Source organism: Thunnus maccoyii, chromosome 17 (assembly GCF_910596095.1).
Source record: "Thunnus maccoyii chromosome 17, fThuMac1.1, whole genome shotgun sequence".
Lineage (NCBI taxonomy): Eukaryota > Metazoa > Chordata > Actinopteri > Scombriformes > Scombridae > Thunnus > Thunnus maccoyii.
In genome coordinates this window covers 25,901,034-25,915,177 of record NC_056549.1, presented here as the reverse complement: position 1 = coordinate 25,915,177, position 14,144 = coordinate 25,901,034, and the positions used below count along the sequence as shown (strand labels likewise).

General features: G+C 39.9%; 1 protein-coding gene across 2 annotated transcripts in view; it reads right to left on the bottom strand.

Moving 5' to 3' along the window:
* Window positions 1–14,017, bottom strand: part of cnih3 (cornichon family AMPA receptor auxiliary protein 3) — a 90,823-nt gene extending 76,806 nt beyond the window's left edge. For both annotated transcript variants that reach the window (XM_042391083.1, XM_042391084.1), the window contains exon 1: window positions 13,330–14,017. In XM_042391083.1, coding sequence (XP_042247017.1) covers window positions 13,330–13,407 — 78 coding nt within the window. In that variant the 5' untranslated portion in view covers window positions 13,408–14,017. The remainder of the gene's footprint in view (window positions 1–13,329) is intronic.
* Window positions 14,018–14,144: the final 127 nt, after the last annotated feature.

The window sequence follows — 14,144 nt, the reverse complement described above, 5'->3', positions numbered from 1 at the left end:
AATATTGTTAACATTTTAACATGTTTAAAGCTGCACTCATCCATATCTTTATTTAATTCTTATGCCAGTAATGTGAAAGGGGTTGTTGAAGTGACAAACCCACAGAGAATTACCATCAGACTCTGCAGTTCCCTTCAATTCTACGGAGCATTTCAGCTCATTGTTTAGTTTCACGGTCTTCACCTCAATATGAAAAACACATCTGCTAGCTACAGTAGCTGCTAACACTTGGGTGTTAGGTTAGGGTGTTTCTTCCTAACTGACTCACCACAACAACCTGTTAACACAAACTAGTACAAATAAGAATTTACAGTTGGAAAAAAAAAACATATTACACCTGTCCGGCTCCATAAGTTCAAGTCTTATTTAAGTTATGCTGTGAAGTGTTGTTGTCAAGCATAAAGAAAATATACAGTTGGCCCTAATTTAACCACGCAAGTACAACAACAGGCGTAGCGTTGTAAGTCTGAGGTGCACAGACTGTGTGGACGTTTCCATGCGCACCTGTTATTGTGGTTATGTATGTCTGATATGTGTGTAGAGGTCTGTGTGGTTATTTTGTAGCAGACTGGTGTTGTTTTCAGATGATTTAATGAAAATAAACACAGTGAACAGTCGTGTGAAACAGCACTGGTACGACACTTCTAAGAGGCTGAGGATTTATCAATATATCAGTCCTGCTGCCTTCAGATGCTGCAGAGATTTAATGAACTGAAGGAGAAGCTTTTCATACAGTATAAACAGCTGTGGACAGCAGATACTGTAAAAATCACCCACATTCATTTATAGGGCAATACAGACTGATTTACTGACTTTCCTTCTTTAACCCAATCAAATGTTATTTTCTGTGCTGATTTTGGTTCGAGAGTGTTTAATTGAAGTAACTTATTTATATTTCAAACATTAATCCATTATTATAGCACATTTGCAGCAAGTATTTAGTTTGCTCTTGTGATAAAATCACCAAAGCAGGAGCAGACTGACGTTGTACCAGAAACAGAGGTGGTTCTGAGATGTCTGTTTTCAGTGCAACATCTAAGACCAAATTACAACCAAAATACAACAACTGGCTTTGCGCTGCTTCACTTGAATGAACCTTCAACCTATTTATACCTCTCCTCCCACCTGTGCACCATGCGTTCTGCATTGGTCACCAAAATACCACACAGCCTGGCGAAGCAAGTTTCAGGGTCAGGAAATTACCAAACAGTCAGAGCGCTGCTTGTGCTGATCATTGTGGTCTCACTTCCAGTTAACACAACTGCTAATTATCTTCTTTCTGTCTGATGGAGCAATACTGAGCTAATCTACCATGTAGCCTTTGATACATTAAAAGTAAATCACAGTATGATCCCAGTAGTACTGTACAATGTGACAAATGTACTTATGTTTGGAAGTGAAAGCAATAACACCTTTACATGGCTAATCTTACCCTGGTCTAGTTACTAGACTATGAACATAACAAGGCAGTTTTGATGTTTACATGCATCAATCCAACAAACTAATGATTTTATTAATTATTAATTACTTAAACAATCCTACAAAGAGACTTATCTCTATCTATGTACTTACAGCAACTGCTTGTCATTAGTAGTGCTATTTCTTTCGCCTGTACTGACTATTATCCACTACCATACGAGTGGAGCGACAGTGGATTTTCAAGGTCTCCTTACACAAGAAAAATCAATGTAAATCCAGTTGATTCAGAATGCATGAATCCTCACAGGCTTTACTTGTTAATGGTGAACACTTGCCCCTGAGAAATCTTCACACACTAAACATAACCATAAAGAAATAGCTGGAATGGTGATTTGTCTGATGTTGCAACCAATGTGTCTTCGATGGGGCTGGCTAATGGAAACAGTCAGCCAAACCAGATCAAGTGTGCTCTAAAGACATTTAAAATGTGATCAGACCTGCACTGGGGTTTTCATTGAATCTTCTGAATAAGAATAAAGAAAGAAAGAAAGGCTTTTAAAACTGCACACTTTTCAAACCATTTTCACACTTATCCATATTGTTGTGTATATGAAAACAAAGAGGGTTTACTTAAATTAATGTTGAACAAAACTACCAATTTTCTGTCATTGTTTAAATGTGAAGAAGAATGAACTGGAAAGAAAAAGGGGGTAGGACAAGGATCGACCATATAATCCTACAGTGTATGCACTGTGTAGAGAAACAATAGAAACAGTGGAGTCATAATGATGGATGAGGAGCCAGCAGGGGTTAATGAACACGTGGATCGATGGTGAGCCAACCCAGCTATATACTGAACACCACCCCCATTAGCCTCCAGTGCCTGGTGCCAGAAAGCCTTGTTGACTGTTTACTTCTTTGAAATTACAATCAATTATATCACCTATGTATTTCTTCCCCCTGATATCTTATAAGGGCACCTTGAGCATGAGCTACTTCCTAGTTTGTATAGTTCAGGGAAGCGTGGTAGAAAATCACAGTGGCTCAGCATGCTCAATGCAAGGTGAAATCCTACAGGACCTGCCTTCACTTCAATTATTCTTTTTGTTCTGTCATTTACAGACCTGTCTGCACCTTGAAGGGTATGTCTTCCTTTTTATATTCCCTTGGGTTTATAGTCATATTAGACAACACAGTGTTGTAAGGCAGTCACAATCAAACTTTCTGCCTTTGTTGCCTTGCATCAATCCTGTCCTCTTTGTAAAATATACAAAAGGTATGGTAAAGGTGAAGGTGGCAGACATGCTTACGCTTTAAGATTAGTATAAACTAATCTTTAAGGGGAAGCTTGGTTTCATGGGTCTTTTTTTTTTTTTTTATAATTTTGACTAACATTCCAATTGGGAGTGATAATATCGTTCTTACCAAATCAATTGCTCAGAGTAAAAAAGAAGTCCATCTGGGCAACAAACAACAGCAGTTTAAAACAACAGGTTTTAAACAAATCTCCAGTGTACAGCCTAACTTAATTAGAAGAGAAAACAAAGGCAAACTATTAAATTATTACCCACAGTCTACAGACTCGACTTCCTGGTTCAACCTTGACTTACCACACCTGCAGTTCTGTAAATGTGTGGGAAGACAATTTTCCTCTGCAATAAGGGATCATTACTGTCCCTTATTGCACCATTTTGCTGCACCTCATTTAGGTTTTACCACTGAATAATGTTGTTTAGAGATAATCTGACTGTATACTGCTTGTGTATAACTTGTGTCTGATTGCCTGTTAACTGCATTAAGACTGAATTTCCATTTCATTCCATTCATTCATCCTGACATTGTGCTCATGTTAACCAATTTCTTGTTTGTTCGAAGCAGTAGTGAGTGACATCCAGCCTGCCGACATCATTTTCACAGACACAGGAGGTAGGAGTTGCCTGGATCTGCATTTTAAACGTTTTCCACAATTACTGAAGGAATGTTATTTTAAATCCCCATGTACATCTGGTATTAACATGTGATCTTTACCTGGATACATTATCTGGACAATGACATCCAATCTATGGGTCTTTGGATTTATACCCTGTATTAAAATATGCTCTCATTTTCTCAGTCGTGTATTATGATTGGATCTCAATATGCAAATTGGGTAGGTGGAGCTGGCAGACCTGTCAACAAACATGGCGACTCTTAGGTCATGGGAAGCAATGCCATGGATGGATGTCATTAATTTTTTGTGAGGGAAGACTTTTAGTTTGTGCTACTAGTCGCAGTTTTTGCTGTGCTTGTGACCTTTAAACAAATTCTTTCTTCTGAATGTGGTCATGCTATATGGACTGCATTTACACCTGGCTGCGTTCTGATCACAATGTGTTCTGAGTGGATTTACACCTTGAATTTTCCCATATCCAGACAATGTATCCAGATACAAATTGCATTTTATAACTTTAATATTTTAACAATAGATGTAAATGGGGTATAAGAGTTGTTACTTCTATAAGTTGACATACAGCAAACTGTGCAGCTGCATCAGTCTAATCATCTTGTCCCATTTTGTGGCGATTTTACTGTTGCTATTTTCCATGTGATCTGTCTAGGTATCTAGCAGGCTATACAGTTAATAATTATTTTTTTAATAATTATTAACTGTATAGCCTGTATAATAATTATATTTTTAATCCAATCTCCAAAACTCTGATTGGCGTAACCAGCATAACCAGCCGTTAATGGACACAATACCTATTTGTATCTCTGAACATATCAGAGATGTGGGTGGCAATTCAGAGGTCTGGAACTAAACTGCTTCATTGTGGCGTTGTTGTTGTGTTCCCAATTCTCAGCAATTAAAACGTCACAGAAAAAATGTGAACAAAAACTAATGGTATACAGAATAAAAGTCCTAATTGAGGCAAATTTTGAAACAGTCCTTATGTCACAGAAAAAACAAATAAATAGAATAACAAAGTGCAACCATGCTTGTTCTTGTTCAGCTATTTGGATCTAGTGGCTGATGTATGCCTATTCTGTTTTGGAAGTACGGCCCATGGCACCAGGACCCTCTGATTGTCACAGGGTATTTAACACACTGATTAAAAGATTAAAAACAAGGAGGCTGTGTCAGAAATGATTCGCTATTATACCATGGTCTGGATGTATACTCGATTCTGATTGGCTGCAGGGTGTCCATTAATTCCTGATAATGGACACCTACTAAGTAGTTCCAGTGAAACTGTCTGCTCACCGTTCTAAATTAATTCACTGGTTAAAATGAGTAACCATAGCAACAGGGACGGAATCAAAACCTATGTTTACAATTTATTGCAACATGTTAACATCTAATTACAACAATGAGTAACTTCGACATTTCTTTTAACCTGTTTGAAGAATATGACAACTTTGATGACTGGGATGCAGCTGAAGAAAGAGAAACTGAGAAGAAAATTGAGAAACGACACAAAGAGTTGGTTGAACTCCTTTGCACAAAAATGAATGGACTCCAACTTTGAAAACTACACCGCCGATGCTTTGAATGAGACCCTGTGGGAGTTTTATGCCCCTGTCCAGTCCACCAAGGCGGGGGGGGGGGAGTACAGCGTTGCCAGAATAAGGAGTCTGAAGGCCGGTATGAACCGTAATTTAAGTGAATTCAATGTCATGACTGACACCAGATTCAAGACCAGCAATGTGGTGTTTAAAGCTATACTTAAACATTACAGGAAAAGTGGTAAAGGTACCAGCCTGCACCATGCCTGTATCTCAGACTTGAACCTTGAACTCAAATTCCACTGCACTGTCTCCTGATACGCCCCTCGGCCTGGTCAGATAAGTTGGGATTCATCATCCAACTATGTTTGGCTCGGCGTGACAGGGAGGGCAACCAGGTCAAAAAAAACACCCTGGCACACAATCCACAAACTAAGAATCATAAAGCCCCGAATAACCCAGACAAGGAAAACCTAAGAGGTTTTATGTTTGCAGGCCTGACAGTTAATTCAGTTTTTAAATTATATATATGATTTCTGTTGGCTCCGATATGTGGAGCGGAATGAATTGTTGACATGTTTCTTTGCATTAAAAACATGAATTACTACTTGTGGTTTTTAATTATTTACAATGAAATTGTTTGAAAAGCCCATGACTACAACATGAAAAAGCACGATACATCCAGTCAGACTACTGTTTGAAAAATGGTATGAGGAACATAGGTTAGGCCTAAATGTTGCAAGCCTCATGAAAACAGTCCTGTTAACACAATGTATCTAGTCTGGTCTACAAACCTCTGCTGGCATTGGCATCAGCTGGATGCAGACACATCAACATCAGAATAACATTAAATGACAAAATAAATCTGAATATCTTATTTACAATGCTGAGTGTAGTCCTTCAGCACCTCATCCTCTGAACATCACAGGATGGCAACTGTAAGCTGCAAGTTACACCGCCCCTCTGAACTTTCTGATACTTAGTATAGCATAAGTGATCAACCCACATCCTATTCGCTGTTCAACTTGCTTCAGGCTGCAGCTGACAGTAAACATGGCCTATCAGTTGTTCATGAAAATCTTGATATTGATTTGGGGAAAATTACATGGCTGGATAGTTAGCTAGTCATGTTGTTAAACATACTGTCAAATTATATTTACTGTTTTTCAGCCATACACAATGTTATTAACTTTGAATTTTGCTAGCATAACGTTAGCTTTCTGGTTCATAGCTGAGCCAAAAGGTTCTATGAGCTGAGTGGACTAGAAATCTCCCGTTGCCAAATCGTATCTCAGGTTCGTCCTGTTTACTGGAGTAGTGGTTTCATTGCATAAGAACCTCATGGGATGGTAATGATTGTTCCAGGTATTAGTCAAACCCTCAGGTGTTAGATTGTTAGATTTTGATTGCAAAATGTATGAAAAGACAAATTAATGGTCTTATTTTTTTCTTTGGCAAGTGACCATGGTATAAGTAGAATAATGTCCTTCGAGGTGTCCATGATCAGGAATTAAAGGACTCCGTGGAGGCAACTGTCCTTGGCGCCCCGTCGTCCATTAATTCCTGATAATGGACATGTCGTCAGGCATTATCCCTTACTCCACTATCACTGTTCACACAATTTTGTAGTGTTTCCCCAACATCTAGTGGAACTTAAAGTGTGTAGTAAATAGTGAATGAGTGAATGATTTCGGAAGCAGCCAGAGACAAATGTAAAAAGAACATTAAGTGGAAAGCTGATTGTACTTCATCTTTATTTCATTGCTTTTATTAAGACATAAATAATCCAGATGAAGACAGTGTGAACTGTGAGTGCCCTCCCCGCAACACACAGCTTTACTTTCTGTGGCTGAACTCGTCCGTTCTTCTTTCTAAAGTTAATTATTTTGTCCTTGATGTTTTTATGTTTCCGTGTTTGTATCTCTTGCTGTCACACTCGTCTCCTAGAAAGGCTTGATCCATCTTAGGACTTTTCCCTCACTCTCAGGAAACTTCAACCTTCCCACACAGAACTATAATTTTATTATTTATCATCCCTGTCTTCCTTTGATCTCCCCCTATATGCACTGCTGCCTACTTACAGCTTTGCATCTGCTGTTTCCTTCCTTTTCATGTCTGATCATCATTTTGTATTCTGCTCCAGTCATCTATCCAGCAGCCCAATCTGCCCCCGTCTGATCTCCCAGTAAGCGAAATCTCTCTCTGGCTTTTCCTCCTCTCCTTCTCCATCATCCCATCACTCCTGCAGCTCACGTCATTCCCCTCTCCTCAGCAGCCTTTCATCTTTCTTCTTGTGACATTGTCTGTCCCTTTCCTCTGGGGCTTGACCAGTCTATCCCCAGCGGACCTGTACAGTAGATGTCTGAGGCGTTACAGATCACAGGAACAAGCTTAGGCCTCTGGCAGGCTAAGAAAAGTAACACAAACCATGCCTGGCTAGATATCACTCTCATTTTCAATCTCTTTTGCGCACTTTCTCATCTGTCTCTGAAGCTATGTCAACCCTCTGCCATTCTAAAATATAATCCTCCATAATTGATCAAAGGAATGTACTTTTCACTTATCTCACTTCCCTTTGCTTCTCTCTCCTTTCTGCCCGTGAAAACAACTTGTTTTGCTCCATCATCAGAACACCACAGAGACAGTATTAGATTAGGGAGTGTTATGGTTGTTCAGTGTGAATGATTATGCACACGACACCTCTGTTAAACCTGTGAATGCCCTGTACTTGTCAAAATCTCAGTGTGATGCAAAGTCACGCTCGGCGAGGAAGCAACGCCAACTGCGATGCTAGCTGAGCTGCTCACCTCCAAATCCATCCTGAGGTGTGCGTGAAATTCTGATGTATAGTGTCGCCTCGGTGTTATTCAAACCAGTGTATGTTTTGTATGAGGTCATTTAAGTGAATAAATGGGAGGCAGGTGGATGGGAGAGGGTAAAGAGAAAAGACTTATGGAAATAAAAAGAATCCTTCCTTAATGCCACGGCTGGAATAACCTGCTAGGGGCCAGAGACCAAAAATCTGTTGTGGGCCCTTAATTAAATTAAATTATTGCATTTTTATGAAATATTATATTAAGGTTCTTAAACAGTGGTGCTATATTACACAGCATAGGCTGAGTATTTAATAAAACTGTCATCTAGTGACAACATTTATAACAAGATCACACGCATTAGTCTGATTCAGCTCAGCAGATGATTAATTGATCATATTTTCAGTTATTAATCAGATCAGCATGTCAGGAAAAAGAAAAACTTCTGAGAATGTAATAGTTTGGAAAAGTAAACACAAGCAGCCCATCAGTCACAATCAGTGTCAGATGGACACATGTTTTACCCAATACTAGAAGTTAGTCTGTTTCCTGGGGGAAACCCTGTCAGTACTAGATTTTGACACAGGGCTCCTTGGCTAGACAGGGCCTCAGTTTTAGGTCTACATAGATTCCCTACACTGGATTGGTATCAGGGCTGATACAGACTTTATTAAGCAGCTTGAGTATTGACCAGATGTGACCAATCCACATTAAATACAGTCTGTTCATCAATGTCACAAAATTTAGTGGTTCTGCTGTCAGTTCTGGTGGGAAATCAAGGTTTTTTTTGCACTACACCACCTGGTTTTATGCAGTGAGGTATACAGACTTTAACTTTGGGAAAAAGGGAGCACCACATCTATATCAGCACGGGAAGGTGCCCTGAGTTAGAATAATATTTTGACATTTTAGGAAATACACTTGATACCCCTTTAAGCCTAATGAAGACCTAGTAGGATCAAACCAATGCCTTTTTCAGTCAAATAAATTTGTTGGGAGCTAAAAACCAGTGTGCGGACACACTACTTCTTTCTTTCATTGAAGCTTTTGTCCTGCACCTGGCCTGAATATAGGATGGGATGTGCCCGCAACTATCTCTATGATTGTTACCACTTTTATATTTGTCTGCTAAATATACAGCCAACAGCCAGTTAGCTTAGCTTAGCACCAAGCCTGGAAACAGCCAGGTCTACAGAGCCAGTCTGCTTCTGTAACAGTTACAAAATCTGCCAACCAGTACTAATAAAGTTAACTAATTGGGTTGAATTTCATATGTTTAGTCTGTACAAATACTGAAGTGTGGAGACAACAATTTGCATTTTTACAGGGGGCTACATGCCTACTATTTGTTAGCTAGGAGCAGTTACTTCCCAGAATCCCCAGCAACTCTGTTGCCTGGCACCTCTGAGAAGTTGAGCATTTCCCATAATGTCAAACTTTTCCATTAAACTATGGGATTTGGTATCTGGAGAGAAAATGTTATATTTATGCATCCCTTTTTGTTTTGGTAAAAATATGAGAGCTGCCTTTTGGTTCTCATCGTTTTGAGTTTGTGCTCTTGTCGTGCATATCATGAAATAAATTTGAACTTTTTAAATTGGTCTGTAGAGGATGAATTAAGTAATTTGATTAAACTGAATTGAAATTAATCAAATTACGACAAATCAGACAGTAATCCCAGCGCTTTCTGTGAGTGCCTAGTGATCCAGTTGATAATCCAGCCTTACTCATTGCTCCTTCCATACTAAACATGCTTTCATACTTCACTGCACCTTCTATACTAAATGCCAAAACTGCCATAATATAATGGAAACTCTAACTGAGAGAGTAAATGCTGTCAATTTGACATTCCGCCCTCTGCAACGCTGCCAGGACAGCCTCTACATCATATCTGCACCACGGGGCTTTCCCAGCTATCAGAGGTGCACCGGAGGAGCGTCTGGCTCGCTCCCAGCTTTAATGACACTTAGAGCACATTAGAAGCTGTGGTTACATGGGAGGAGAATCATTCAAGCGGAGTCGGACCATAGACGCGCTGATCCATAGAGCTCGGGGGAGGTCGCAGTTCACCTTGTATGCTAATTAAAATGGCTTTGTAATCACTTACGTGAGTGCTCCCGCGGGAGTCTGTGGTGTTGTGTTTTATGTGATGAACAGATTGATTCTGCCGATCGCTGCATCTGGCTGGAAGTGAACTGCTGAAAGTGACATTATAGCCCACAGAGAGAATATTGTGACATGCTTTTCATTATTACTACATTATTGTTTTTTTCTAATGGACAAATGTGTTTTAGAAGAAGAAATCTGGGTGTTAGACTAGATTCAGACCTCAAGTTGAGCAGTCATATCAAGTCAATTGTGAAATCAGCGTTCAGAGACCTGTTGTCCAGAAAAGCTGATTCACGCTTGTGTTTTTAGCAGACTGGACTACTGTAACGTCCAGTTCTCTGGTCTCACAGAGAACAATTACAACTCATCCAGAACAGTGCAGCAAGGATGCTTACCAGAACAAAACAAGCCAAACACATCACACCAATTCTTAAAACTCTGCACGGGCTTCCAAATAGTTTTATAATCCATTTTAAAATCCTTTTACTTGTTTTTAAATCAATCAGCGGCTTTGGCCCTAAATACATTGCTGAAATGCTAATTCCTTAGATCATCAGGGACTAGTCTATTAGTCGTCCCTCAGATAAACACTAAGCATGGCTGCCTGTTACTGTAAAATATGAGACAGGCCCCATCTGCAGATTCATTTAAGACCAGGCTAAAACCTCACTGTTCTCCAAAGCCTTTGACTGACTATCAACTGTGACCTCAGCGCAGTCAATTTAAGTGCTTTTTATTACTTAATATGTTTTATGTGTTTACATTATCATGATTTTATGTGTTTACGATTGTGTTTTATTTTATATCATGCTTTTATACATTTGTCAGAATTGTTTTAAGATTCAGTTTTACATGATTTAAATTGTTTTAATTAGATTGTTTTAATAGTTATTTTACTCTCTTCATATTGATGTTTTTCTTTAATAACTTACACGATATTCTTTCTTTTTATTTTCTGTAAAAGACTTTGAATTGCCCCGGTATAAAATGTGCTATAAATAAAGTTGCCTTGCCTTCAGTAAGCTTCTGAACCTTTAAGAGTTATGTCTCTAAATGTCACTTACAAAATGACTCTATTATTTCCACACAAGCAGAATTGATATTAGATTTGTTGTTGCTCCATGTCTGCAAGTGTAAATGGGCAACCGTTTGCCAGCACATTCACAATATCAACTTTACGAGGTGATAATATGTCAATGTTGTGTTTTCAGCTTGTTCTGCTGTCCCCAAGTGGCCAAAAACACAATCAATACAGTTTTAAACATGGTTAGTATATAAGTTCAGTCTTAGATGACGTGCTGACAGTATCACAGACTAGAACAATGATTTGAAAACTTCACCAGAGGTTTAAAAAAGTAATTTTGTTACTTTTATATCACACAGTAATTTTAATGTGCTTTCACTGGACCAAACTTTACGTCTTTTCCGTCCTCATTACTCGACCTGTTCTTACTTTACACCTCAGCTCACGTTGAAAGCAGGGACAGTCAGAGAGGAAGGTGATTAATGATAATAGCTATTCTAAAGATAGCCGACATGTCTTTCCCTTTTTTTTCCTTACAGAAATGCTTCATTTGTGTGTAAATGAGGACTATGGAAGAGGAAATATTTCCCATAGAGAGGTTGTGTTCAGTCCCTACTTCAAAACAAGTTCATGAAATATTTATCAGCACCTGAAAAGGAGTGTTTAAGTAGATAAGGCATATGTGTGAGCAAGTTAACTTGGCAGTATATGGTTTGATTAATTATGGCCAATTAATGACAGAAGTCCATCAGTGTGCAGTCATTTTTCATTCTGTGACTTCCATGAGTCTGACACTCATACTACCTGCTGACAGCATGTGTATTATGTTTCAATCAGAACACTTCATTACTCATTTTATTTCCATTGTCTTTTTCTATGTGGCTGTTTCATAGCCCATGTATTTTTATGTTCATTTACACTACCTCATTTTTATTTATAGCTTGGTTTTACCCTGGGTGCTTTGAGTCAGCACACTTGCTCTTTTTAGCAATTCACTGCTGCTCAGGGCAATAAAAACTAACCTTTTGGTCAAGTGGCCACTGTGTCAGCAGGATTCAGTGTTTTCAGCAGTTCTTTGAAACCAGATGAGTTCTTGAAATAAAAAAAAATGAGAGACTGACGGAGAGTTGGCCACCTGCCAAAATGGCTGATAGAAGTAAAAGAGTTACAGCCAAATAACTGCCCAGCTTTTGGCAGATGGCTAGTGTTAATGTGCAGCCTTGGCTCTGCTGCACACTTCCACAGCTCCCCATATTCCCACCTCACAGCCTCTTCCTAATTATGTTTCCTCGCAGTATGGAGCCCAAGATTATTACGCTGCGTTTCTGTATGTCAACGTGAATGGGAATCAGCCGTGGAGGCATCTCTACTGTTTCTGCCGTCATAAGCAGAATGCAAAATAAAGCCTGGTGCGATGTGGATTATTGCTGAAGCTACAGAATAATGTGTTCTATTGTGATCCGGCACGAGCACTGAATTTACATCACAGACATAACTGAAGGAGGTGTTGTGGTTTCTGTCCCTCCATTATGAAGCAATGCAGACAGATAGCTTTCCCTCTATCACTGAGGCAGCATCACACAGGCATTATGTGTTTAGTCTATTTTTGCATAAACATCAGTTTTGACTGGACTATTATGAGTGTCTGCACTCTGTTATTTTTCTCTTTATTTTTAAATGTGCGGTGAGCAGGCACTTGGGCCACTGTCTGACAGACAGGCCGACCCACTATCAGCTGTAATTGCCAGAGGATCAGTCATCCCAAGTGCATCAGGTCTGTTGCTGTTTCTATGCAAAAGGCAGACCCGGGGCAAGACGCTAGAAGACCTGACCCAAATCTGTCTTTACATAAGGCCCTGCATGATGGAGACGTTGCTCAGGGAGCAAATAATTAGATTATTCAAATATCATAATGCAGTCAGTCATATTGGCACTGCATAGTGTGTAGCTGAGCTGAGGCTTGATTAAAGGCAGCAGGGAACAGAGCGGAAAGATGAGAGGGGAGAGATAACACTCTACAAGATTTCATAATTGATCTGGAAGGAAGGCTGTTTAATTGATCTAGGATGCTGCACAGGGTTGCAAGCATTTCCGGATATCAAATTGGGTCAGCAAAAATGCATAAAGTAGCCAAGTAAGAGGAAGCGCTGCAAAATCGTGAGAAAGTGGTGAAAATGCTGGATGCGTGTATGAATGATGAGGCAGGAGCTCAAGATACAGGTGCGCACCTGTCGTGTTGAGGATCATATCTGACAAAAAAATGATCATGCAATGTCTAACTGAAAATAAAAATGGACATTGGAAAGGAATTAGTCTTTGGTGTTATAAGCTATCTAGCACTATTACGCACAAATATGACAGAAGCATCACCTGCGCGTCCAATATACACACACATCCCCGACGATGAGGCAATCCTCTGCTTATCAAATCTAAGACAAAGATGAGAAAAATCTCATAACATACCACATGTGAGGTACTTACGTGCCATATTGCAAAGAAGATCAGTGACACACAGAGGACCAGCGACAGCATGTAGCAGAAGGCAGCAAAAGTGAACATAATTGAAAGGGGAAACGGTGGATAATTTCCCAAAGAAGCAACATCTAAAACAAAAAGAGGGGGGCAGGAAGAAAGTTCTCACGGTGCCATGAAAAGCCGAGGCGGTACCGGCACCATGACTTCGTCCCTCTCAATGTTTGCAACAAATTGTTGCAGAAAACCTCTCCAGATGATCAGCGGTGCGTCCACCCAGCAGCGGTGAAAGTCAAAGCCGGTCTCAGATCAGTCCACTTGGCATGATCAGCGATCAGTGTGCGCAATCTTGGCGAGATGATCATGTAATCATAGAAACGCAGCTGTTTTCTCACAAATGAGTGTAAATTGATTTGAGGAGGTTATGCGCAAAACCATCCGGGTGAGGTGAATTGGTGGGTAATCCATTCAGTAGCAGCAGAAGAAGCCCTGCTTGTACGGGTATCTGTGCTGTGATGATGTTAGTTAGGAGAGGGGCTCCTCGTCACTTCAGGCACAAGGCGTTAATAAATGCTGTTTTCTCTCCATCACAAACCTATCAGCAGCAGCGCGAGCAGAGAGGCGCGTGAACAGGTGGATTTAAAAGAGCAGCACCGTGCGTGCGTGCGTGTGTGTGTGTGTGTGTGTGTGTGTGTGTGTGTGTCTGTGTGTGTGCGTGCGTGTGTACAGTATTTGGCTGGTGTGTGCGAGTGTTCAAATTTCTAGTTTTACAGGCTCTTGCTATTAAGGTTAAATGTGCTCTTAGTGCAGTTTTGATCATTTTT